Genomic DNA, 25,681 nt, shown 5'->3' on the forward strand with positions numbered 1-25,681 from the left:
CATGTGTGATTTAGTTGGCAGCTACGGCGTTTCGTGTTCTATTTCCCAAGGCGTCGTGCCCTGTATATAGCCTTGAGCCTTTCTAGCCAGTACCATGAAAGTACTGCGCAATATTCATTTGAGTAGGTAATAGACATGCTTTGACTGCGCTGAATTGATATATACATCTAACCATCCAACAATCCTGTAGCCAGCGCCTCGAGGTCCTCCAGCGTCTCAGGCTCCTCGTGCATCTTGAACACCTTGCCCTTGCTCTTCTGCTTCTTTTTGGGCTGCTCATCCACATCTGCGTCCGAGTCATCCTGCTGGAACCACTTCTTGGCCTTCTTCTTGGGTGGCTCGGCGTCGCTGTCCTCTCCCGCCACGGGCAACGAGCGCATGAACGCTATCGGATCGTGGCCATCACCATCATCATCACCACCAGACACAAGCTGCGGAGCACTGTCCTCATCACCGTTGTTGTCGTTGACAAAGGACTCGCCGCGCTCGAGAGCTTTCCGCTTCGCCTTCTTCTCCCTCTTGCGCTGCCGCACCCTCTCCTTGTCGTCCACGTCGGCCTCGAGCACCTTTTTGGACTCGTCCTCGACAAACACCTGGCGCTGCTCGTCCGCCGCGCCGGCGCCCTGAAAGTCAGCCGGCGTCGACATCTCGTAGAGCGGGTGGGCGTTGCCCTCGTCGTCAAAGACCATCTTGGTCGGCATGCCCTTGAACTTGGCCATCTTCTTCTTGGACTTGAGCGCCTTCTCGCGCCGTTTCGAGTCGATGACGTAGGGATCCTGGCCGCCGAGGCCCTCGACCACCTTGATGTTGCTTGTAGGTCCCTTGCTGGCCTCGTTGTCGAGGTCAGAGTCGTCTAGCCGTCGCTTGACGGCGAGAATATCGTCTTCGCTGTCATCATCATCATCGTCGTCGCCCGACTTGCCCACCATTTTGCTGTAGTGGCTCGACAGGACGTCCTGGTTTGTGCGCTCAAACATCTTGTCGTACTTTGTGCGCACCTGGTCCTTCTTCTTGTCTTTGGGTTTCTTGACGCCATTCATGTCCATCTCGGACTCGGACCCGCTCGACATGCCCTGCCGCGGCGCGTTCTTAATCTTCTTCACGTCCTCGCCCTTCTGGAACTTGATCTGCGGCGTGCCGGGCAGGCCCATGCTTTTGGAAAAGGCGTCGAGGTCGAGCTTCTTGAGGTTGAAGATGCTCTTGTCGTTCTGGTACTGGATGGCGCGCACGTAGCTGATAAACGCCTTTTGGCCGAGGTACTTGAGGTCCGGGTTCTGGAAGCACATGTTCTGCAGACTGTTCTGTATGCTCTTCTTCTTGTTCTCCTTGACGTTGACGCGCGCAATGGGGATTTTCTTGGCCTCGAGCTTCTTGAGCATGCCGTCCTCCTCGCTGGGCTCGAGGAACAGGACGGCTTTGCCGTTGCTTTCGTAGCGGGCGGTGCGGCCGACGCGGTGGATGTAGGTGTCGACATCTTCCGGGCAGTCGGCCTGAATGACCCAGTCGACGGCGGGGAAGTCGATGCCGCGCGCGACGACGTCCGTGGCGAAGAGGCACGAGTACTTGGCTGAGGTGAAGCGATGCGTGATCTCGAGACGAGCCGTCTGCTTCTGTCGACCGTGAAGATGGAGGAGGGGGATACCGGGCTGGAGATGGCGGAAACTCTCGTAGGCGAACCGGACCTGCTTGCCTGAGCTGAGAAACACAATGATCTTGCTCTTGAGATTGGCCTTGATGAATCCGTAGAGTGTGTCGAGCTTCTCGTGGAGGGGCGTGACAATGTAGTGCTGCTGCAGATTCGTGGGTGTGGCGTGGCTGGCGGCCTCGTGCACTGAGACGTACTCTGGGTCCTTGAGGCTGAGTCGCGCGAGATCGGACACCTTCTTGCTCTGCGTGGCGCTGAACATGAGCGTCTGCCTGTCCTTGGGTAGGTGCTCGACGAGCTGGTCGACCTCACGCTGGAAGCCCATGTCCATGATCCGGTCAGCCTCGTCGAGGACCAGGATCTGCAGGTTGTCTGCGTTGAAACCCGCGGCCTGCTCGAGGTGCTGCTTCATGCGGCCGGGTGTGCAGACGAGGATGTTCATCCTCGTCAACCTCTCGGCCTCCTCTTTCAGACTGAAGCCTGCCTTGCCGCCGATCACGAGACCAGCGGAGAAGGCATGTTTCCTGCCGATTTTGCGCAAGACATCAAAGATCTGCAGCGCCAGCTCGCGCGTGGGTGACAGAATGAGCGCGCCGAGGCCGTCATACTCGGTCCATTGCGCACGGTAGAGCTTTTCGAGGACGGGGATGAGGAAGGCCAGCGTCTTGCCGCTGCCTGTCTTGGCTGCGCCGAGGATATCCTTGCCCTTGAGGGCGAGGGGAATCGCCTGCGCTTGGATGTCGGTCAACGTGGTAAAGTGCGACGCGCTGATGCCGGCTGCGGAGGGGTCGGACAGGGGCAAGTCCGCGAACTTGGCGATCGGAGTGGTGGGCTTGAGGTCGAGGGCGTTTACGCGGGCTTGCAGGTCGGTGACTTCATCTTGCTCGCGCTTGCGCTTCTGCAGGCGGTCGTTCGTCGATCGTTTACGGGAGAAGTGAGGCTTGCCACCATTTGCAGTCCGAGCATGCGTAGCCATGCCGTGTCTCGATGATGTGCTGCTCTGGTCTCAACTTCCAACAGTGCGACAGTTTGAGGATGCGTTGCGGTGCCAGTGGGAAGATCTTGGACATGACTTTTTTAGTGGGTCGCGTGGGTATCGATAAGACATGGAATGTGGTGGGTGAAGCAAATTGACTACCCGGGATAAACTACCTGATAGTTGATACTCGCGAGTCCCGACTCCCTCACCTCACGTGAACTAAAACCTTCTACTGCTGGCATTGGCCATGAGCACTGGAAAGCCCCAAGTCTCCAACTCCCACAATCCATCACGCTGTCTCGTCCAACTCTGCGCCATGTCGCGCGAGAGCCCACTCCAACAAAGGTTCTGGGTCGTCCCGGAGCATGGCTGAAGTGTTCTCAAGCCATATCCAACACTTGATCATCAAGCAGGCGTCTCTCATCACGTGGCGAGAAGCTGGTCCCAGCTGTAGATGGCCCTCCTCGGATAGTTCGAGACTGTATAAGTACCGTTCGAAAAACTCCAACAATATCTTGATAGCCCATATCAAAGCTCCGTTGGGGAGTTCCAGAGGGCCCTTGGGAGCGTCTTCCCGCGTGGTGGAGGGCCAGTTTCCGAACAACAGCTCGCTAGGCGCGTGGCATTCGAGACAGCGCTGCAAAGCCTGCATGGGAACCTCGCAAGCTGCGATGAGTTTCATTTGCAGAAGTGCACCAAGCTTGCCCCGCCCTCCAGGCTCACTGGCATTGCACTGGTAACATGCCTGCCCAGCATAGCCCAATGGGAATGAGCGCCTTTTTTTCCAGGCGTCACGTGTCTGGCACAACCTGTAAATCATACTCGAACGAGAACTGAAGCCAGACCGCAGCCAAGGAAGTCTTATTCGATCGATGGGCGGTGTCGGAAGATTCGTGTTGGAGAAAAGGCCCGGAAACATAAGCTCCAACGAGGTTTCGAAAGACACGACACGACTCCTGGTTTCTAAGCACGGTAGTGGGGTTCCTTGATCGGCGAGGGTGAATCCAATATCATCTGTGATTGAACCCTTCGCTCCAAGCCGACATGTGTAGCAACGTCGAAGATGGCGGTCGGATCCAGCGTTTGCGTGTTCGATCTTGGCCACCTCTCCTTCCATCATGAAAGCTTCCGTCTCGTATGAAATACACGCCCACTCGCCATCCGACATGTTTCGAAAGCTGTCACATCCGTAGCGCAGATGAGTGTCTAGATTGGCGGGCGCTCGCCTCCGGATGTCGTCAACATGGACGAATGCCGTTCCAAGACGGTAGCCTCCCAATGCCCAACCAAGACGGAGGTTCCATTCGCGTGGCGCGAGATCTCCCCGTTCTTTCTTTTGCCTCCAGTGCTTGCGACCCCACTGCTTGTGGTTGTACGGTTCCCAGCTCGTGAGAAGAAGTGATGGCCGCGATTCGGGTTGTGGCTTCTTGAACCGGAGCCTGGCAATGTACTTGTACTTGGAATCGGTGTGGCTACGAAGCTTGAGGCAACCTCCACAGGCAAAGCGAGCGTGGTTCCACCCATCAGTGTCCCAGTCCGGTATATGTGAGTTGTGAGCCATGGATACGTTGCACGGCGGACCCCCGTACTCGGGAAGACACTCCTATGCTAGGTGGCGGTCGATAAAGTTTCGTTTCTGAGGGTTGATGACATGTCGTCAGAATTGGCTCGTTTGGCTGACCGCAATGAGGCCTGCTGGGTCGAGGAGGCGAAAGATGGAATGCTGGATCTCTAGAGGAAGAGTGTCGAGGTGCCTTTCCAGTGGCGTCTCCAAGGACGGTTCATTTATGCGTGATGAGTCCATGCTCGATGCCAGTATCTCACAAGGTGGAGATCGTGACTCAAACGCAAACTGAGAAAGTTTGCGAGTAGTGACAGGAAGCTGCCTCCAGGGGTCAGTCAGGTGACACGTTGAACGGTGAGAGGTCAGCAGCATCGTTCCTCCTGCGTGACAGGGCCCTCATATTCAATTCACTTTACCACCGACACTGCCAGGCATATCGAGAACGCCCAGCAAAGACCTCAGTATCCTTCTCGAAGAACTACACTGTCAAATCGGCCCAACCGGCCAAGCGAGGCGCAAACCAGGTCACATTTAGTGTGATTGCAGACGAGTATCCTCGATACTCGATTCTCTTCATCTGCGCCTGAAGTGGTGAAGTCGTTCGGCCATTTCCGAGTCGCTGGTGATGGCTAATAGACATCCTGTTCCAGGCCACTTATATGCCCATCATCGACGACAAAGCGACAAAGTGTTGCCCTCCTGCCATGTCTGGGTCTGGGAGCTGGCACAGTGTCCCATGGTGAGCGTAGTGTGGATTGGAGGTATGGTTTACATATGAGTATACCTGTAAAAGGTGGCCTGCGATTAAGCACAATTTGACAAGCTTACATAGTGTCGTGTACATTGTGATGTGCATCTTTGGCGCCATGATTGTAACTATACCGTCTGCGATTTCTCGATTTGAAAGCGACACACTCTTACCAAGCTCCCGCGTACAAAACAGAGCTCACTGAGCCTCCAACGTATCAAATAAGACCGCCTTCATATCGTTCGAGCCAGGGCAAAGCACTTCCACTTGGGGTACCAGGGGCGGCCCGAGTAGAGAGCTGCCAAAAAGAAGGGGGTCACTGAAAAAGAAGTCGCACGAGATAGCCTAATTCCGAACGTACAAATGATGTTTTTATTCTGAATGTCACTTTTGCCTAGTCACTCATGTGCACTTGAGCAGTAGCTTGCCAGTAGTCTTGCGACTCTCAATGTCAGCCTGCGCCCGCTTGGCCTCTGCCAATGGGTATATTTCGTGGATCCTCGCCTCTACCTTTCCGCCCGCCACGAGGTCAAAGAGCTCATTGCTGTACCTCTCCAGGTCCTCCCTTTCCGTGACGTACCCATTGACAACGGGGCGCATGAGGCGCACGTTCTTGGGGGCGAGCTTGAGGATGCTCAATGGTTCCACGGCGCCAGACTGTCAAATTAGCCACATGTCACTACGGTTGGGAGCTGTTGGGTACTCACCGCGTTGCCGAAGGAGATCAGCTGCCCCTTGAGGGCAATCATTTCCAGATCTGCGTCAAAAGTCGTCTTGCCAATGCCGTCAAAGATAACGTCCACGCCGTGTCCGCCCGTAATCTCTTTGACCTTGGCGACAATATCGTCGGACGACTTGATGGTCCACTCGGCTCCATTCTTCCTCGCCAACTCGAGCTTCTCGTCCGTGCTCGCCGTGGCGATGATCTTGGCCCCCACGGAGCGGAGCATCTGGACGAGCAGCAGACCGACACCACCAGCCGCTGCGTGGACAAACGTCCACTGACCAGCTTTGACGGCCGCCGCCTCGCGGATAAAAGTCCACGCCGTGAGACCCTGAAGGTAGACAGCCGCGGCGGTCTCCAGGGTCACCGCGTCGGATATCTTGATGAGCTTGTTGGCCGAGACGGCCGTGTACTCCGCGTAGGTGCCGGCTTCGGTGCCGGACATGTAGACGACCCTGTCACCCTCTCGGAAGCCGTTCCCGGCCTGGACGACCTCGCCCGAAGCCTCGCGCCCGAGGACGAGCGGAAAGTGAGGGGCAGGGTAGAGACCGCCGCGGAAGTATGTGTCGATGAAGTTGACGCCGCAGTAGGCGTTTTTGACCAGGACCTGGTCGCCCGTGGGGGTGGGAATGGGGATCTGCGCATTCTCCAGAACATCAAGACCGCCGTTTTTGGCGATCTGAACGACGTTCATCTTGACTGGGATGGGAGCCATGGCGGAGGAGGATAGTGTGGAGATGTAGAAGCGTGGGGTGATGTGTGGTGAGCCGAGGGGAGGGGAGGGGAGGATGGACCTTGAAGTACGTCGCAGCTAATGACGATCGCAGCAACGGTTTGGAGGGTAGTATACAATATAAGAAAGATAAGCTGCAACGATACTAGATTCGGATGGTAATTAATAATAGCGATGCGCTGATGTGGATCGACGCTGTCTAGGAAGTACCTGAGCAGGAAGAGGCGGCATTTGAGCGGGAGGAGGGGCTGTAGGAGGGGGCAGCTATAGCGTCACTGTCCATCTATTAGACAGCGATCACCAGAGTATCCGGAGGTATAGACAAACACCCGTCAGCCGCCTCCTATCTCGCTTTACGTGAGGTCTCCATTCATACTGAACATGTAATATATTGCCTGAGCTGACCCCGTTCATGTTCATAATCAAGTAGATTGATTGCGGCTGTCGTCGGCAGAGTGTGGTGAGCAGTACGAACGCATGACTGTCTAGGCAGCTATCTAGACCAGAAACTCCCTGATCGCTCGGAGGACCTCGGCAGGCGCCTGCTCTGGGATGTAGTGCCCCGAGTCAACAGCACGGCCCCGGACCGTGACGCCCTCCGCAGCGACGGCCTGCCATTCTTTGACAGCGTCAAAGCAGTTTTCAATCACGCCATGCTTGCCCCATAGAACGAGCAGCGGGTTCCTGATGAGCCGCCCTACCTTGATGTCCTCTCGCGCCTCGTCAAGATCCAACGTGGCACTTGCTCGGTAGTCTTGACACATGGAATGGACGGCTTCTGGCTTCTCCATCACGCTCTGGTAGTACTCAAAGCACTCCTGGTCAAATATACGCAGACCGTCAGTCTGTCGCCCGCCCATGAACATGTTGGCGAACTCTCTCGGGGTGGCTGAGATGAGCGTCTCGGGTAAGGGTTCCTGCTGGATCAGGAAGAACCAGTGGAAGTAAGCCTTGGCAAAGTCAAAGTCGGTAGCCGTGTACATGGCCAGCGTCGGGCATATGTCGAGGAGGATGGCTGCCTTGACGCGGTCTGGATAGTCGACGCAGAGCTTGTGTGTGACGCGCGCGCCGCGGTCATGAGCACACACAGAGAAGCGCCCCGTGTAGCCAAGCTGATCCATCACTTGAATGCAGTCGCGCGCCATGGCGCTCTTGGCGTAGCAGGTCACGTTGGCAGGTTTGGATGAGGCACCGTAGCCGCGGATGTCAATGAGGACCACGTTGAACTCCTCGGTCAGCTTTGGGGCGATGCGGTGCCAGATGTGGTAGCTCTGTGGGAACCCATGAACCAGAAACAGTGGCGGCAAACTGGAAGAGGATGAGCCGCTCTGGAGCCCATGAATCGTGACGGGCGGATCGCGCGAGGTCTGCAACGAGAATGGCGTGAAGTCTGGGAAGAGTTGCGACATTTCGGTCGAATGAGGGGTCGATCTCGAAGGCTGGTAGAGAAATGTTTGTCTACTATTGACTTGTCGTCCCAGACGAAAATATATGTGCAGCTGTTGGAAGATGTCAGTACTGGCGGCTGTGAGGGCATGTTGAGCCCGGACATGACCAACAAGGCCACCACGCGCATCGCGCCAGTCACGGCGGGTTAGCTCAAGACCATGATCGACCGGGACATCCGTGTTTAGCCATGCAGACAAGCCAACCCAGGTGCGAGTTCCTTGGATGAGCAAACTAATAGAAGAGTCAGTGACCGGAGACATTCATGGCAAGGACTCAGGAGATCGAGTATCCCGCACTCGATGCGTCCTTGAGGTGCGCCTAGAAACGTGGCCCGTGTGAGGCTGTGTGACAGCAATCTAACAAAGACATGCATACCGCGGTCAACAACACGCGGCTATGGCCCGCAGAATGGCCAAGTTCGTTCCGGCTCTCTGTGGCGGCACCGAATACGGGCAGGTTCGCAGCAGCACATCCTGCCAGTGGACTCAGAACAGGGTGGCTGTGCATCAGGAATCAGGATCAAGGGGGCAGCTGGGCTGAATCGCCGCTGAACTTTTCCATGGCGAGCGAGATCAGAGTCGCGCCATGCACTGTTTGTGAGTCGAAGACGGTAGCAAGTCTTAGGTGATTTGTGGTTCGGAAGCTTCAACATCGAGAGAGGCGTGCGGACGCGTGAAGCTGTCAAGCGTTGTGCAGGAACTCGGAAGCTACGGCGGACGGCAGGCACAGTGGGGATGCGGACGCGACGACGGGAGTCCGGGGCGCAAAGAACACAGTGCGCACTTTGGCTGTGCCTGCCAATTGCAAGTTAAGGGCTGCCGTGCGACTGGACCTCGCTTCATCGACAGGCACAACTGGTGGGTTTACAAGATAATGTAGACTAGAGGCGGGGGTCAGAGAGACGGCAGCGCCATGAACAGTGTGAGAAGCACTATGCGTCGATCGCTCACTTTCACTGCCTCACCGAACAGATCATCCCATTGACAATTGTACCTTGCCTTCTAGGTATAATCCGTCCCTCATCCCAATTCAAAACGAGGTCGCTGTTCTGTCACTTACTCCTTCAATTTCTTTCAGCGATGGCGCATAAATCAATGTCCCAGTTTGTTGCAGCTTAAGTCGGCGATGCAAGCGTTGGCACGCTCGACTCCCTCATCGTACTCACCCCCAATACCTTGATACCCGCCGCACTCAGGGAACGCACATGCCGCAAAGATCTAGCGCTGGATCGTTTTCTACCCTTTGCCTTCGCAATGGCCATCACTGTGGATCGTCGCCAACGTAGAATCATCCGACTCGCCCAAGAATGGAACGTCCCTCTACCCTCGGCTGCTCCAGCACGCCTCGAGCGACCAGCCAGCCTGCCTTCCCACCGGACACCCACCGACGACCACACCGCTGAGGACCTTCTCCAACGCCATGCGATAGAGCTCTCCCAGGCCCGGCCAAAGAGTGGCCTGCAAAGAGCCTTTTCAACCAGCAACCTCAAGAAGGGCAAGCATTGGGAGCCAAAGCATATCCTCCAGGTCCTCACGACGTGGACCGCCCAAGCGGGATCGGCTGGCGTGGCCGAGGCCCTCATCGCCAAGCTGACGGCCTCGGGCGTTGACTTGGGTGCCATGTCCATGCAAAAATCAAACCTTCTAAGTCGACGACGAAGTGTTGATGGGGCCATGGATAAGGCTAAGCTCATGAGACTCGCGGTACAGAACAACCAACTGGAAATGGTCCAAGTTCTTGTCCCGTACGCCGACCCCATGTCACTCGACGCTTGTCTCCCCCTGGCTGTAAGACAAGGCAATACTCCCATCGTCGAGCTCCTGTTGCAATTTGGCGCCAACATCTCGCAAACGGCTGAAGGCCAGGATGCCTTTCGCCAAGCTTGCAATATCTCAATGTTGGCAGACATGGTCAAGCTCATTCTACAGTCAGAAGGCAGGCCGTCGTCGTCCCTCGCATCACAGTCCATGGTGGACGCTACAAGGATAGGAAGCATGGAAATGGTCACGCATCTCAGCCGTTCAGTGGCTGATGGCGACTACAACCAGGCGGAGGCTCTTCGACTTGCCGTCAGCATGGGGCGCGGCGACATCTCTCTTGCCATCATTATGGGAAACAGGCCTCCACAGGTCCCAGGCGTGAGCCAGGCTTTCGAAAACACGCTCAACAGTTCCACTTTGACACCGGGGATAAAGCTGCAGCTGGCAGAGCTGCTCATCTGTGCCGGCGCGGATGGGCATGTGCTATCGCACGCTCTTCAGGTTGCCTGCGACTCTCAGTTCTATGAGGTGGCGAAGCTTTTGGCTTCCTACGGAGTATCCATAGAGTACAACAACGCCGCTGCACTGAGAAACGCCATACAAAAAAGGCAACTGGACCTGGTTTACTCTTTGGTGACCGACTCTGCGACATTGTCGCCGTCTACAGCCTCTAGTTGTGTCTTGTCAATACCTCAACAGATCGCCCAGGCCGATCGGTACATGCTACTTGACTTGCTGTTGCGGAAGGGCGCCAAAGGTCGGCCTTTGGATGACATGCTCATCGTCGCTGCCGAAGCCGGCGACACCAACTCAGTCGAGCTTCTGCTGAAACCCTTCTTTCCTGAGCCGTCTTCAAACGGAGCGAATGGTATGAGCGGTGATCGGAGCACGTCTCAGATGCTACATCGCCATGAGGTCGCGTCCCCTGACTATCGGGAAGGCCATGCGTTGCGAACGGCCGTGCTGCGGTTGGACACAACTATGACGGCCAGGATCCTCGCTAGCCAGCCTTCGGCTGACACTTTAACCAGAGTCTTCCCCCTGACCAAGAATCTGACGGCCGCAGACCGCTACGAGATGGTGGAGCTGTTTCTCAAGGGAGCCTTGTCAGGGCCACCGCTGCATGCCGCACTCCAGGACGCCATCAGCGAGGATGTCTCGTCCAGGGACGATGCGCTCATCGGGCTCCTATTGCAACACGGGGCGGACATCAACTACAACCGAGGTCAAGGTTTGCAATCCGTGATCCTTCAAGCTGATCTGCCACTTTTCGAGACGCTCATACACAGAGCATCGCCTCAAACCGCGGCCGCTCGAATCGCGGATGTCATGAAGGTTCCCGAACACCGCACGCGGTATGGAATGATGGTGTTGCTTCTCGGAGCCGGGGCGTCCATTGATATTGAAGGAACAACAACTGGTCTTGCTGAGACGTTGAAGGAGAAGCCCGTCGACATGTCATTGTTAAGGTTGATGCTGCAGCAAGGCAATCCAGACGTGAACAGCAGCCGCTACAACGTCATCAACGCAGCTGTAGGCAATCCAGATCCCAAGGTTCTTGAGCTGGTTCTTGGTCTTGGGAAGCCAAATGCAGAGACTATATCCAGGGGCCTCTTGGAGGCGTCATCACTGCCACCCTCGGACGGCAAGACGTGGAAGATGCAAATTGCACTTGCCAAATCGAGAAGGCCGGAGGATCTTTCGACCCTTCTAACCAACGAAGTGCATACCCTGACACAAAGTAGCTCGCGAGCACTGTCATTGTCCACAATCAAGATGCTCTTGGATAAGGGAGCCGACGTCAATCGAGGCCCAACACTGTGTCATGCTGTGTCGAGCGGCAGCACTGCAATCACGGACACTCTCCTGGAAAGCCCGAAGCCTCCAACACAAGCAACACTCGATCCTGCTTTGCCTCACGCGCTCAAGCTATCTGACCTGATGGACCGCTTGTCCTTCACAAAGAAGCTCATTGCGGCAGGGGCATCACCTCTGCAGATCAACAGAGGATTGATTCATGCAGTTGAGCACTACACAGAGGACGTATCTCTTCTGGGTGTTTTGGCCGATAAGGCTGATACCACGGACGGCGAGGCTTTGGCCATGGCTGTTTCAAAAGAGGCGTCAGATGTGATCGACCTGTTACTGAGCAAGTCGAAGCACACGCTAGACGTCAAGCACTCAGCCTTGGCCCGCACAATGAGCATCCGCGATCGAGCATCTCGCAAGGGCATATGCGCGCGGCTTCTCGAAGACGGCATCTCAAAGGAGGAAGCATCAAATGCTCTCCTGATCGCTGCGAGGGACGGCGACATCGACCTGGGCAATATCCTCATGGCTCATGGTGCTAGTATTTCAAGCAACGGGGGTCAGGCCATCATTGAGGCCTGCCGAGGAGGTAGTGCCGACGTCGTCGAGGTTTTACTGAAGAGCGAAGGCCAGGTGCACAAGGTGACATTGGAGAAAGCATTCCAGGCAGCGACCGAAGTGCGAGATCTCAACAAGAGGGCCGTCATTTTCGAAAAGTTGCTGCGGAAAGGGGTATCAGGCGAGCCAGTCGACGCGCAACTGACATTCGCTGCACGCTACGGCGAGGCAGGACATGAGGTCCTCCGAGTTCTGCTTGCTGCCGGGGCAGATCCCAACTACCAGAGCGGCGAGGCTGTCTTGGTCGCAACACGAACCGCGTTCATGCGGAATCTTGAGCTGCTCTTGGGGTTGTGGGATCAGGAAGGCAGGCAAAAGAAAGCTTCGCAGCCAACACTTTTGCGTGCTTTTGAAACCTGTTGGGGACTGAATCGCGATACACGGCACAACATCATTATTGATCTGTTCAAAGCTGGTATGCCGGTGGTGGACCTTGTACACGCCGCCTTGAACGATGCTGTCAACGAAGAGGACTGCGAAGACAGGTTGATTCAACTGCTGCTTGATCATGGGGCCTCGCCAACTGCCAACGAGTGCAAAGCCCTCATCAATGCGGTAAGGAAGGGCGCATCATCCTCCATCAGCGTTCTACTCAGCCGGCCTTTGCCAGCAGAGGCGCTCAATTATACATTTGCTCACAGTTATGCACCGGACAGCTTCACATCCTGGTTCTCTCAGAATGGTATACAAACTATTCGAGTTCTCCTGGAACACGGAGCTCAGGGTGGCGCTCTGAGCCAAATGGCACTACAAGTCATGAACAATCACGCGCCAGACACGGCAGATCTGGCGGACGAGTTCATAACTTTGTTGACATCGCATGGCCTCGATGTGAACTACAACAGGGGCGAGCCCCTCCAAGTGGCTGCGTCCCAAGCAAACGTTGGCTGGACGAAAGAGCTCCTGGCCTTGCATCCTTCGACTGAGTCATTGTCATTCGCCTTTCAGCACATTTTCGACACCGCACTCGACCAAGATGACGCCCTGCAGCTATTCGAGCTCTTCGCAGACTACCGCGACGGCGAAACTAGAGTGGATGTCATGGCGCAGAAGCCAGATGCGGCCCCCGTGCTGGTGCAGGCCATGACACAGTATCCCAGGTCTGTCGTGATTCTCAAGACATTGCTCGATACTGGTTTCTACCATGATCAAGCCACATTTTACCAAATCTACGATGACATTGGTGACCAGGAGCAAATGACCCTTCTCACCTGGGCCATTGCACAGCCCCAGAAAAAGATCAGCTCGTCACTCATTGAGTTGCTGTTGGATCGCGGTGGTGAGTTTGCCCCCTCCTTTCGTGCCACTTATCTGGAGTGAGACTGACGCATAGGCACAGCCAATGTCAATTTGGAGACTCCCTTATCGCGGACAACGCCCTTAATGCAGGCGATCCAAACTCGCCGACCGGATCTTGTGCGGAAACTGCTTCTTAGGGACGCAGAGGTCGACATTGTGGACTACAAAGGACGCTCCCCGCTGTCGATGGCTACAGACATTGGCGGTAAACTAGGCACCGAAATGATGGCTGACCTCCTCGCCGCGGATCCCTCGAGAGACGATGGGTCGCTACACAATGCGGCCCGCTCCTTGAGCTTGGATGTCGTCAGCGTGCTCATACAGTCTGGTCACGATCCAGATTTCCCGAGCCCCTGTCACGAAGGCAGGAGTGCGCTGGGCGAGATCTGTCTCAACGGCTCGGGTGCGGAACTAACCGCCGAGCGCGAGAAGAAGATGCAAAAGGTGATGAATCTGCTCATTGACCAGGGCTCCGATCTCTCGATAAAGACGCGAGGCAAGTCTCTGCTTTATCTGTGCTTCGATGCGCGCGATCCCGTGGCAACAAGCCGCATCTTGCTCAAGGCTGGCATGTGGAAGTTTATCAACAAGCCCCTGAACCAGTATACCGACGAGGACCACACGTACTCTCCGACCATGTACGTCAAAAAGCTGCTGCAGGAATCAGACCACAAAGAGGAGCTTCTGACTTTGCTGTATGCCAACCGTGCTGTGGACGTGTACTACGCCCACACTGGCGCTCAGCCCGAGGATGCGGTCGGTCTGCCTGAAGATGTCAAAGTCGAGGAACGAGTCCGCAAAGCCCGTCTCAGCCGTTTGGCGGAGGAGAATCAGGACTTTGCCCTGTCCCTCGCGCGGAAACGAGAGCTCGCCAGCGTGGAAGGACAGATCTGGAAGCAAAAGGCCGAGATGGAAGACGCCCGTCGCCGTCAGCTCCAGAACGAGGATCTACTGGCCGTGCGGAACAGAGCGCAGCTCGAAGAATCGCTCGAGTCCGCGACGCATCGTCGACGTGTATCCGAGCAGCGCTCTCTGACGGAGGCGTCTATCTCCCGCACCAGGGCCATTGCGGCAACCGAGTTCGACGCCGAGGAAGCGAAGCAGAGGAAGACGCTGGAATGGCAACAGCGCCTCAACTCGGAGAGAGTGGACCACGTCAGGGCCATTAGCGCCGTGACGATTAGCGAGCGCGAGGAGCTCGATCGACTGGAGAACAAGGCCGATCAAAGGCTGAAGGGCCGACTGAGTCAACAGAAGAAACTCCTGGATGTGCAAGAGAGACTCAATCGTGGCGGCTCCCTGGGATCAGCAAGTCAGAGACGGCAGATTGAGGAAGCAGTAGACTGATCTCGACATGGAGTTGGATGGACACTTGGGGCATGTTGAAGCTATAGTGAATAAAATAGTGTAACCAGGGCCAAAGGCTTGAGTGGCTGCCAATAAACAAATGCTATATAATTCGGTCAAGCAATGCTTGCTACATGTATCACCCACCCTTTAACCATACAGGTTGATGGTACCTGGTATCCATGAAAACCACGCTCAGTCAAGCCCACACGCTTGAGCATCCTGCAGTCCTGTAGCGACAGAGCCATCCGCAGCCATTCTAGCAATGTGTGTACCCCAAATAAAGCCAAGTTATGCAACTTCGCTATCCCTTCTTCGTCATCGTAATCGAGTCCGCGCCTGTCTCCACGACCCGGTACGCGTCAGCATCGCCCTCGCCTCTCTCGGCGCGATCGAATGCCTCGTCGCTGCGGTCACAAATAATGTCCAAGTCCTTCTCGCTAAGGATACCGTCACCGCTGCTGCCCCGGAAGACCCGCCCGTCCTTGAGCAGCAATGAGCGCAGCGTCTCGGCGTCGAGGCCCTCCTCGTCTATCTCCTGGTTCAACTTTTGCCCCATTGTCTTGAAGCCGCCTTTCTGGATGACCAGCTTCTCCAAGCGACGCTTCGCATCCGCCGACGAGAGCAGGGTCTCCTCTACGGTCGACTTTGTCGCGATGCGGTACACAATCACGGGTCGTGTCTGTCCAATGCGGTGTGCACGGTCTTGCGCCTGCAAGTCTTGCTGCGGGTTGAAATCAGAATCGAACAAGATCACCGTATCAGCGGCCGCCAGGTTGATTCCCTGGCCACCCGCTCGAGTGGACAGCAGGAAGATCTTGTAGTCATCGTCGGTGTTGAACTGCTTAATTTGCGACCGACGTGACGCCTGATCAACCGAGCCATCGAGACGGCAGGTGTTCCAACCTCGGAGCTCCCTGCAGTAGTCTTCCAATATGTCGAGCTGGGTTGTGAACTGGGAGAAGACGAGAACCTTGTGGCCATTGGCGAACAAGTGCTTCAGCAGTCGGTCGAGCAGCAACATCTTGCCAGATGCTGTGACAATGGACTCGTCCACGGGGATGTCTGTCGCCACAGCCCAGGGATTGTAAAAGTTGTGAGGCGAGTTGCACACCAGGCGAAGCTGGGCCATGGGGTTTCCAAGCTTCTTGGCGGCTATTTGCTTCTTTGCTAACGTAATGGCTTCATTTCGTGCCTTCTCCTCGGGGGAAAGCTCCGACTCTTCATCTTTGCCCTCCTCCGAGTCAATCATTTCGTCGGCTAGCTTTGCCTCGAATTCGTCATCTGACATTCGCTCCTCGTCCGACTCTGCTTCCTTGTACCTCCGTCTCGCCCTCGTCGGCCGGCTGCGTGTGCTACCAGGCGTTGACTGCCGACTTGAGCGCGAGCTCTTGGGCTCGGGGGCAACTGATGTAGAGGAAGACTTGCGTTTGCCCGTGGTTTTGGGTTCGGTGGTCACAGCCTCGGCCTGAATTGCTGCAATCTTCGGAGGTCGACCACGCCCGCGCTTGGCCATGAGCTTATCGAAGGCATTGGCGGCGGTTGCCGAATTCTCTTCTGCCTTCTTTCGCGGGCTTTCTCGAATTGGTAACGACGCAGGCTTCTGTGGTGTTGATACTGACTTGCTGCTAGAGCGCGACTTGACGTTGCTCACGGGCTTAAATGTTTCGTCGATCCTCTCCATGGCCTTTTGCTCCAAATAGATCCTGCTGTCAACGTCCGGGTCCGTCAATGTGTTGTAGAGGTCCGTTTGCTCCTTGGTCATGGGTGCGAACAGCACGTACTCACGCTTGCGTGGCAGATATGCCGCAACGTCTTGCTTGATGCGTCTCAGCAGCAAAGGCTGCAGGATCATATGAATCTTCTTGACGAGACTTTGCTTCTGTTCGTCACCAATGAAGTGCGCTGTTCCCTCTTCGTCTTCTAGTTCGGAGAAGTCGAACCAGGACTCAAAAGCCTCCCAGTCAGTGAAGATTGTTGGTAGCAAGAAGTGCAGCAAGGACCACAGCTCCTTCAGATTATTCTGCAGAGGCGTTCCGGTGATGAGCAAGCGCGTTGCTGACGGGAATCGTTGAAGGTGCTGGAACAGCTTCGCCTCCGAGTTCTTCATTCTGTGGCCCTCGTCCTAGACATTGTCAGCAATACGTACTATCGTCCACCGCGGCTGTGATGACTGACGATGATGATGAACTCCCAATTGATCTTCCCCAAAGCAGCTTGCTCGACAATGACCATCTCGTAGGATGTGCATACTACAGGGAATCGCTTGTTCGGGCGGCCTCCGGTGAGATTCTTACTGATCTTCGTCTCAAAGATGTTCTTTCTCTGCTTAGGTGTCCCATGAAACATGACAACGGGTATGGAGGGCACCCATTTCTCAAACTCATCCATCCAGTTGGACAAGGTACTCAGCGGCGCTACGATCAGGTGCGGTCCAAGGTACCCTTCTTGTTCCCGCAAAAGAGCGATCAATGCGATGGTCTGTACGGTCTTCCCCAGACCCATCTCGTCGGCGAGAATGCCACTCATGCCTTGTGAGCATATCTCGTACATCCATGTGAGACCTTCCAGTTGGTAGTCTCGCATGGTTCCGTTTATCATGCATTTCGGCTGTTTAGCCATCTCCAGGTTATGCTCGCCGAGTTGTTTGCCATCCAGGCTACTCCCCACTCTGCCGAGCACTTGGGTCTTCTTTGTGAGTATATCGCTGAATGCAGCGCTCTTCATCAAGAGCTCATCGAGCTCCCGCGCCTTGGCATCGCGCTCTGCCTTTGTTTCAGCCTTCTTCTTGCGCGGCTTGCGCTTAGCTTGGGCCTTTCGGTTGGCTTCTTCCAGGCGCGCATTCGCTTTCTTGGCCTCTTCTTCCTGTTTGAATATTTGTTCCTCGGTAAGACTGTCCTCTGCTTTCAACTTGGCGGGCGATGCCGCCTTGGACTTAGGGGGCGACGTCGGGGCGCTGGTTGAGAGCCGGGACAATTCGTCCTCTGACGAAGTTGAAGAAGCCATTTGATGTTTTTCTTGGACAATGCGAGAAGTTTGAAATCTGGGCGCACATGGACGAAGTCGAGTAGCTTCCGCTTCGTCAAGCGTCGATGCGATGTTGCGCCCTGCCACTGCAGATCGTCGTCAATCGGGAGTCGATGACGCTGCTGACGAAGGAAGGAAAAAGCAAGGAGATGAGGGCAGCAAAAGTGACGAAATAGCCAGAGTACTCAAATGGAGATGATTTCAAAGGAATCTGAGAAAGCACTCAAGCCTTCGATTCACTTGGAGCCAGACGTGAATGTCAACTGAATTGACAGTGCCAGAGTCGAAGAAGGCGACGCGCTGCGTCGCGTGTATCGAGCATCATTGGCCGGGCGGCAGGGGTGTTAAAGTACCTGCAGCTGCGTGGACGCGCCAGGCGGCAACGCGCGATCACGTTTGCTATTCACGCTCGTTCGTCATGAAACCGTGCAAACAACTGCTCCACGAGCGCAGTCACAACAGAGAATTGCCAAATGCTCCTGGTGCAGTGGTTGATGTCGAAATATTCTTATCGGAAGTGGTTCTTTCAACTTGGATTTTTTACTTTCAATGTCAACCATCGAGTGAATAGATTACTGTGTGGACCGCTGCTGGGAATTATTGTCTCAACAGCCTTCTGTAATCACTCTAGGACAGCAAGACCATGTCACTAGGCCATATACTCCCCGAGAAAACCCATATTTAAGTGTATATTCATTGTATTGTACTCGCCTCCTCCCCCTACTGTGGTGTAGGGTAGGTATCTCATTCTCGCGGGGTAACACGACCCCCACCATCGCAACTACATACTGCACTCCCGCCCCCCTCATTCAAACAGTAAAAATCCAATTTTCGAGTCTCTCTCCTACAAGTAGGAGACCTAGACTCAATTTCCGCCACCGCCAACCTGCTTCCCATTCACAACATAACGAGGCGTCTTAGCCCAAGTCCCTCACGATTCTACTCGACCCTAGTCGCCAGAATGTCCGCTCTTGCTTCCCAGACCTACACTCCCACTGAGGAGACCGAGATCCAGCAATGGCTCACCACCTCGGACCGTCTCAAGACCTCCTCTGTCGAAGAGCAGTCCCCGATCCTAGATACCCTCAACGCGCACCTGTCGTCTCGGACCACACTTCTCGGCTCGAAACCCTCCAAGGCTGATGTCGCCATTTACGAGACCCTGAAACCAGTGGTCAATGGCTGGAACTCTGAGCAGCGCTCCGGAGAGCAGGGCCGCCCTCATGTTGTGCGCCACCTCGATTTCGTCCAGAACTCCCCTCAGTTCGGTCTGTCGGTCAGCGACAAGGTGCAGGTCGACCAGGATGATGTCCTCTTTGTCAAGAAGCCCGTTGATGCCAAGGCTGAGAAGGAGCGCCTCAAGAAGGAGAAGGCTGCTGCCGCAGCAGCCGCCGCAGGCGGTGAGGGCCAGGACGCGTCGCTTGTCGACCGCACCAAGGAGAAGGTGAAGGAGAAGGTCGCCGAGGCCAAGGAGACGGTCGCTGGCGCCGAGGGCAAGAAAAAGGAGAAGAAGGAAAAGAAGGAGAAGGCCCCGAAGCCGCAGAAGGCCGCGCCCGCTGCGGCTCCCCTCTCGCCCTCTCTGATCGATCTGCGTGTCGGTCACATTCTCAAGGCTGTCAATCACCCCGATGCCGACTCGCTCTACGTGTCTACGATTGCCATGGGAGACCCTGCGGGTGAGGACACCACCGAATACGAGGGCCAGGTCTGTCGCACAGTCTGCTCGGGTCTCAACGGATTAATCCCGCTTGCGGATATGCAGGGCCGCAAGGTTGTGGTTGTCTGCAACCTCAAGCCCGTCAAGATGCGTGGCATCAAGTCCTCCGCCATGGTGCTGGCCGCTTCCCCCAAGGTCAAGGAGGGCGAGACCGATGACCACAAGGGTCCGGTCGAGCTGGTCAGCCCACCCGAGGGCAGCAAGGCTGGTGAAAGGGTGTTCTTCGAGGGCTGGGGTGCCGACAAGCCCGAGGGTCAATTGAACCCCAAGAAGAAGATCTGGGAGACTATCCAGCCCGGCTTCACCACTACTGACAATCTCGAGGTTGCGTTCAATGCCGGCGCTGTGGAGCAGCTGGGCAAGACGGACGTTGGCAAGCTCGTCACTGAGAGCGGTGGCGCTTGCACGGTTCAGACGCTCAAGGACGCTGTCGTTCGATAGAGGCATAGAAGACAGATAGTCTAAAGCTATAGAAATCAAGATATGACGAAGCACTACAATCCGTCGCAAACTCAATCGCCTTTCAAGGGGCTTTAGTCGAACATGATTCTGTCAGCCAATCCAGTGCGGTCAGACCGCCTGGCAGAATATCCTCACCGCCAAAAAAATCACAGATTCTGCCCCTCCACCACCAGAGCTCCCCGTCACTCGTCATTTACTCTGCGCGCACCTGTCGCATTCAACGACCGCTTTGAATTCCGCGACACCTTATTTGGACATGGCGAAAGGCGCAAAAACTAAGGCCGGCTCGTCAGCCGCGCCTGCTCGCATTTCTGACCCCCGCTTCGCTTCGTTCGAGACAGACCCTCGCTTCCGCTTGCCCTCGAAGAAGAAGAACAAGACGACGATTGACAAGCGCTTCTCGCGCATGCTCGACGACGATGAATTCACAGCTGAAGCAAGAGTCGACCGGTATGGAAGGAAGATCAAGAGCGATGCCAAGAAGAAGGCTCTGAAGAACCTGTACCAAGAAGAGGATGAAGAGGGCAAGGTCGACGCCGAGCCCGAGGAAGAACATGTCGAGGTGGACGACGATGAGATTGTGCAGAGAGAGCTGCGCGCGGCGCACGATAAGTACGATCCTGCCCGTGGCGGCGGTTTCTCCTCGTCGTCGGAGGAGGACGACGGTTCCGACAGCAGCGAAAGCGATGAAGACGACTCCGACGAAGAGGACGGCGGGGTCGAGCTAGCGACGGCGGCGAACATGCAGCAGTTCCAAGACGAACAGGCTGACGTCGAAGGAGGCGAAGTCACCAAGCGCCTGGCCATTGTCAACCTGGACTGGGACCACATCAAGTCCACCGATTTGTTCGCCCTCTTCTCCAGCTTTGCGACCGACGGCGGGCGGGTCGAGCGGATATCTGTCTATCCCAGCGAGTTCGGCAAAGAGCGCATGCAGCAGGAGGAAGTCGAGGGCCCGCCAAAGGAACTGTTCAAGTCCAAGGCCAAAGACTCTGATTCGGACAGCGACTCGGAGGAAGAGAGCGACGAGAAGATCAGGAAGCAGCTCATGCAGGAGGGCAACGATGAGGACTTTGACAGCGACGCCCTCCGCAAGTACCAACTCGACCGTCTACGGTACTACTACGCGGTGATGGAGTGCTCGGACCTGGTCACGGCGAAGAAGATCTACGACGCGACGGATGGCACCGAGTTCCAGTCGTCGTCGAATTTCCTGGATCTGCGGTTCGTGCCCGATGACGTGGACTTTGACGACGAGCCGCGCGATCGGTGCGATAAGCTGCCCAGCTCCTACAAGCCCATAGACTTTGTGACAAATGCGCTGCAGAGCTCCAAGGTCAAGCTCACATGGGACATGCACCCCGAGGAGGCGTCGCGCAAGGACGCCATGGCGAGGGCATTCAGCGGCAGCCGGGCCGAGTTGGAGGAGAACGACATGAAGGCCTATCTGGCCAGCGACACAGAAGACGACTTTTCCGGGGAGGAGGACGATGCTGCAGCGGGCCAAGAGGAGAACGGTGCTGACGAGGAGAGCGCGCCCAAGCTGTCCAAGAAGGAGCTCGCGAGGAAGAAGATGCGCGAGGCACTGGGCTTGTCTGACGAGCCCTCCAAGGGGTCCAAAAAGGATGTGCCCGTGGGTGACATGGAGATAACTTTCACGCCAGCGCTGTCCGAAAGCGCCAAGGCTGAGAAGGACGACAAGGAAGAGACGACGATTGAAAAGTACGCACGCAAGGAGCGTGAGCGCAAGGAGAAGAAGCGTCAAAGGGCCAAGGCCAAGCGCGAGGGTGCTGATCCAGACGGTGCTGAGGAAGAGGAGGACCTTGAAGTGGCCGAGCCCGCAGCGGGTCAAGACAATGAGGATCTTGGCTTTGACGACCCCTTCTTCACGGCCGAAGAACCAGCGCCGCAGTCCAAGTCCGCCCAGCGCAAGGAGGAGCGCCTGGCCAAACGCGAGGCCCGCCTCGCCGCCGAAGCTGCCTCGGCCGCCGACAAGGCCAAGCTGGAGAAGGTCATGGCCGAAGACGCCGCAGACAATGAGCAGGCGGCCCATCTGGATCACTTTGACATGAACGACATTGTCAAGGCGGAGAAGCACGGGTCGAAGAAGGGTAAGGCGTCCAAGAAGAAGGCGCAGGACGTCAAGGCGCAGGGCAAGCTGCAAGAGGAGTTCCAGATGGACGTGGACGATGCGCGTTTCAAGGCTGTGTTTGACAGCCATGAGTTTGCCATCGACCCATCGAACCCCAAGTTCAAGGCGACGGGTGGCATGAAGAGGCTTCTCGAGGAAGGGCGCAAGAAGAGGAGCGGTGGCGCTGACGATGATGATAGTGGTGGCGGCGAGCAGCGGAGGAAGAAGGCCAAGAAGAGCGGGCGGTAGATAATATTAGTGAATGGGTAGATCTCGAAAAAATAAGGAATACTTTTGCCTTCAACCACACACTAAGCATGCCATCGTCAATCGTAAATCGTATAGCAGAGATATCATGCCGGCTTCTGACCACTCCGGAAATGCATCTTGCCGTAGGCATGGACATTGGGATCGCGCATCCCTTGTCGACATTCGGCGCACGACACCTCCATCTCCGCCTTCCTCCAGCCCAACAAGGGAAAGTGAATGGCGCCCAAGGCCGAGAAGAACTTCGCGCAAGCGGTGCGGTAGTACATTCCCACTATAAGCATGACTCTGGGGTATGTGGTCAGCGTGACATCCTACCGACGGAGCATGGTTAAGGAACTTGTCCTTTGGCCAGGTGCCATATGGCAGCTTGATATAATTATGCCGGATATTCACAAAATCTGCTTCGCGCAGCTGATCGCCCCCCAAGACGGCTGCGTGCGCGTTGGTGCCGAATTGCGCGTAGGCGTCGACCTTGTGCTGCGTAAATCGGGACAAGAACCAGTCCTCAAGGCCGGCATCGTCGTCGGTGTGGACTTGGCCATTGACATCTTGCAATTCGATCCATCCGCCGGGTGACAGGTGCCTTGCCGCACCGCGTGAACAGGCACGTAGTAGGAGAGGTTGAAGAGATTCACTCACTCGTATGCTTGACGAAGGACGTCGACTGGAGCCCTGAGGACCGCAATCATATTCCTCAGGTGGACAAAATCAAAGTCGTCACCGTTCATCCACTCTGCTTCGACGTCGTCGACGTAGAACCTACCAATCTCAGTTATGACGCCCGAGGGATTGGGCTCATGAGGAGCAGACGAACTTGACATTAACTGGCACCCAGTAAGGTTGTATAGGACTTAGATCCGTCCCTGTGACCGTGGCATGAGGAAATATTTCCCCAACTACATCTGTAAGCATATGGTTCCCGACGGAAACAAACGTAACTGACTCTCAATCGGCCACATGCCAGTCCCAGTGCCCAAGTTGACCAACTTCTTCACGCTGCGTTCGTCCAAGGGCGAATAGAACAGTCGCCCATCCGTCGCCTCCAGCATCATTGCATGCAGCATTTCCTCACGACTCTGCTCATCCTCATCGTTCGGGATGGGATACCGACCGTGTCGATAACGGTGATACCGTCTGCCATGCGCGTAGCTGTGCTCGTACAGGCTAGGGAGTAGCGACATGGACTCGTTATACCCATCGTGCTCCTCGGACGCTAGCGAATCGCGGTCCGTGTCATAATTAACGCTGCTAGCAGAGAACTCGGCCTCGTCGTCCTGGTCCTCGTCGCTCACCGGGTAGGATTGTGGTATCACCATGCAGCAACCCCTGGGCCGATGCATTGGAACCCCAAGTCTCATCAACACCTAGATTTGCTGACGATCCGTCCCCCTGGGGTCTTTTTGCTTCTTCCTCGAGCCAAGGCGGCTCTAGAGACTCAATTGGTCCCTGTTGAGGCGGCACTGCAGATGACGCCTTGGCGCCCGAAGCCTGCCGCTTGGTACGACGAGGGTTTCCCGCGTCGGCCATAGACGTTCATGCAAGGAGGTTTGTGAAACTTTTTTCTGGCGCTGTGCAACAAGTTGTCGGCGCAGGGGGGTTGGAGATGATGGTCAACCAAGGCTCATCCCGTCTGTTTGTCGCTTATGAGAATTCGTGCTTCACCCCGTGTGGTGACGTGCCTTCATGTTTTGCCCGTTGGCAACTGGGATGTGACCGACTGGAGCTACCACGCGGCAGGCAGCGCGAGAATAAAGATGCCATCAGCCATTTTTTGGCAGGCGCTTGCTGGGGCGGGACTCCAGTCGAGGCTCCGGGAGGGGGAAGAAACAGGCAGGACCAGGTGCGGCGCATGCCAAACTATTAAATCCATCCTTCCTTATAAGGAACGAAAACCCAAATTGGCGGACATGGGCCTCATCGTTCATTGAGTGTCTGCTGGCGCACTAAACCTGGATGCCTAGTAGAGCTTGAGTCTAGATACCTCGTAGTGTTTGGGCAGTCTGTGACTGTCATTGTTGATGTTTCCAATTGCAGGTATGTGGTAACATTCGACTGTTGGTGATGAGAATCACAGATGGTCTGGTCACGAGTCAAAGCAGATTCCCAGACTACAGACTACGTATATATCTGCGTGGTGATGCATGTGATCTGCCCGCGCAGCTGACGGAAGTGCCGGCCACTAACAGCCCGCATTTCGAGGAGATGGTCTTGAATGCATGCGCCAAGGGTAGCGCCACCCGCAGCCGGTCGATGATTGAAACACTACTGCACATACTGGTTGGCTCTGTACTACGCACGCAGTAGGAATCGTGCATCTCATGGCGTCCTCATGGCGTGCAGGCGGTGAGGAAAAAGCTCAAAGGCGGGCATAGGGTAGCCAGAGTGGATTTTGGCGACGAGAAAATACCTTGGGTTAGAATGCTATCTGAGGCTTGGATATGTAATGTTATGGATAGTCTTCCATCATTTTCTTCTTGGATATTCAGTCCGTTGTAAGGCACAGTACCTGGACGTGAAATAACTATTACCTATATTACAGGTAAGGTGGTGGGCACTTGGCGAGGTTGTCGTGTGGCGCAGGCTTCCCACACCTCCAGTCCTTATCTCGAGTGTTCCTCCCACTCGTATCCGTATCTCCGCCTAACCACGTTGCCAGCTGCCGGATTGTCATCGTCTCCCCAGAAAGACAGCACGAGCAATCTGGAGAACACCAACAGATCATCGAGAAACAAGGATGCTAAGCTTCTGCCACTGACGGTGGCGTCGTGGCCCAGAGCGACTGGAGGGGGCAAAATCCCATGTCGCCATTAATCATCATCCACCGCCTCCAGGTCGCCAGCCAGCCAGCCAGCTGACGCGCCGACGTGACGAGTGGAGGCGGCGCCTCACGCAGCATGACGAGCATGCACTGCAACCCTCCTGTCCTGTCGTGCATGTGCATGCGCAAACCACCATGATGGCGAGAAGCAGAGAATCCCATCATTTGCCTGCCAACATCCATCCTGTCCTGCGACTCCTGCCCGGAGCTCCCATCCCGCGCCTTGTGAGAGTGAAACTGGCTGTCCAACCACCACACGCGACGCCGCGACGCCACCCACCCTGTTTCTCCGCATTTGCACGCAGTCGACCTTAGCTCAATGCCAGCCGCAGCCTTCATGACACCACCATTTTCATCGTACCCAGAGGCAACGGTGTGGTCGCCTTCCGTGGGGGGTTATTAGCCCAGGACTGATAAGATGGTGATGTCTCGCCCTCCTCTACTCTGCATCTTTTTCTCTTGTGAGAATTTCTCTGCCTGCTGGTATCAGTCTGTCGACAGAGCTCGTGATCATTAAACCTGTCCAGGAGGTCCTTTCGTCATCAGACTTTTTCTACTCTGCCCCCATCTTTCGCGTCGTC

General features: G+C 55.8%; 8 protein-coding genes across 8 annotated transcripts; 3 read left to right on the forward strand and 5 right to left on the reverse strand.

The window, feature by feature from the left end:
- Positions 1-167: 167 nt before the first annotated feature.
- On the reverse strand, positions 168-2,621 carry J7T54_007878 (uncharacterized protein; the record flags this gene model as incomplete). Its single annotated transcript, XM_051502451.1, has 1 exon — positions 168-2,621. The coding sequence occupies one exon, from the start codon at positions 2,619-2,621 to the stop codon at positions 168-170; it is 2,454 nt and encodes an 817-aa protein (XP_051365641.1).
- A 2,717-nt stretch (positions 2,622-5,338) lies between these two features.
- Positions 5,339-6,375, reverse strand: J7T54_007879 (quinone oxidoreductase-like protein; the record flags this gene model as incomplete). Its single annotated transcript, XM_051502452.1, has 2 exons — positions 5,339-5,593; positions 5,644-6,375. The coding sequence occupies 2 exons, from the start codon at positions 6,373-6,375 to the stop codon at positions 5,339-5,341; spliced, it is 987 nt and encodes a 328-aa protein (XP_051365642.1).
- A 515-nt stretch (positions 6,376-6,890) lies between these two features.
- J7T54_007880 (uncharacterized protein) lies at positions 6,891-7,802 on the reverse strand (the record flags this gene model as incomplete). The annotated part of the gene is made up of 1 exon (XM_051502453.1): positions 6,891-7,802. One exon carries the CDS (start codon positions 7,800-7,802, stop codon positions 6,891-6,893), a length of 912 nt encoding a protein of 303 aa, XP_051365643.1.
- A 1,293-nt stretch (positions 7,803-9,095) lies between these two features.
- On the forward strand, positions 9,096-14,675 carry J7T54_007881 (NF-kappa-B inhibitor alpha-like protein; the record flags this gene model as incomplete). Its single annotated transcript, XM_051502454.1, has 2 exons — positions 9,096-13,308; positions 13,369-14,675. The coding sequence occupies 2 exons, from the start codon at positions 9,096-9,098 to the stop codon at positions 14,673-14,675; spliced, it is 5,520 nt and encodes a 1,839-aa protein (XP_051365644.1).
- Positions 14,676-14,979: 304 nt separating this feature from the next.
- J7T54_007882 (uncharacterized protein) lies at positions 14,980-17,681 on the reverse strand (the record flags this gene model as incomplete). The annotated part of the gene is made up of 2 exons (XM_051502455.1): positions 14,980-16,800; positions 16,854-17,681. The coding sequence occupies 2 exons, from the start codon at positions 17,679-17,681 to the stop codon at positions 14,980-14,982; spliced, it is 2,649 nt and encodes an 882-aa protein (XP_051365645.1).
- Positions 17,682-18,663: 982 nt separating this feature from the next.
- Positions 18,664-19,860, forward strand: J7T54_007883 (GU4 nucleic-binding protein-like protein; the record flags this gene model as incomplete). The annotated part of the gene is made up of 1 exon (XM_051502456.1): positions 18,664-19,860. The coding sequence occupies one exon, from the start codon at positions 18,664-18,666 to the stop codon at positions 19,858-19,860; it is 1,197 nt and encodes a 398-aa protein (XP_051365646.1).
- A 277-nt stretch (positions 19,861-20,137) lies between these two features.
- On the forward strand, positions 20,138-22,261 carry J7T54_007884 (uncharacterized protein; the record flags this gene model as incomplete). The annotated part of the gene is made up of 1 exon (XM_051502457.1): positions 20,138-22,261. The coding sequence occupies one exon, from the start codon at positions 20,138-20,140 to the stop codon at positions 22,259-22,261; it is 2,124 nt and encodes a 707-aa protein (XP_051365647.1).
- Positions 22,262-22,365: 104 nt separating this feature from the next.
- Positions 22,366-23,598, reverse strand: J7T54_007885 (uncharacterized protein; the record flags this gene model as incomplete). The annotated part of the gene is made up of 5 exons (XM_051502458.1): positions 22,366-22,567; positions 22,620-22,865; positions 22,922-23,041; positions 23,097-23,145; positions 23,226-23,598. 5 exons carry the CDS (start codon positions 23,596-23,598, stop codon positions 22,366-22,368), a joined length of 990 nt encoding a protein of 329 aa, XP_051365648.1.
- Between the last annotated feature and the right edge of the window lie 2,083 nt (positions 23,599-25,681).

This window comes from Emericellopsis cladophorae (genome assembly GCF_022114955.1).
Source record: "Emericellopsis cladophorae strain MUM 19.33 chromosome Unknown NODE_3_length_1261782_cov_116_963312, whole genome shotgun sequence".
NCBI classification, from domain to species: domain Eukaryota; kingdom Fungi; phylum Ascomycota; class Sordariomycetes; order Hypocreales; family Bionectriaceae; genus Emericellopsis; species Emericellopsis cladophorae.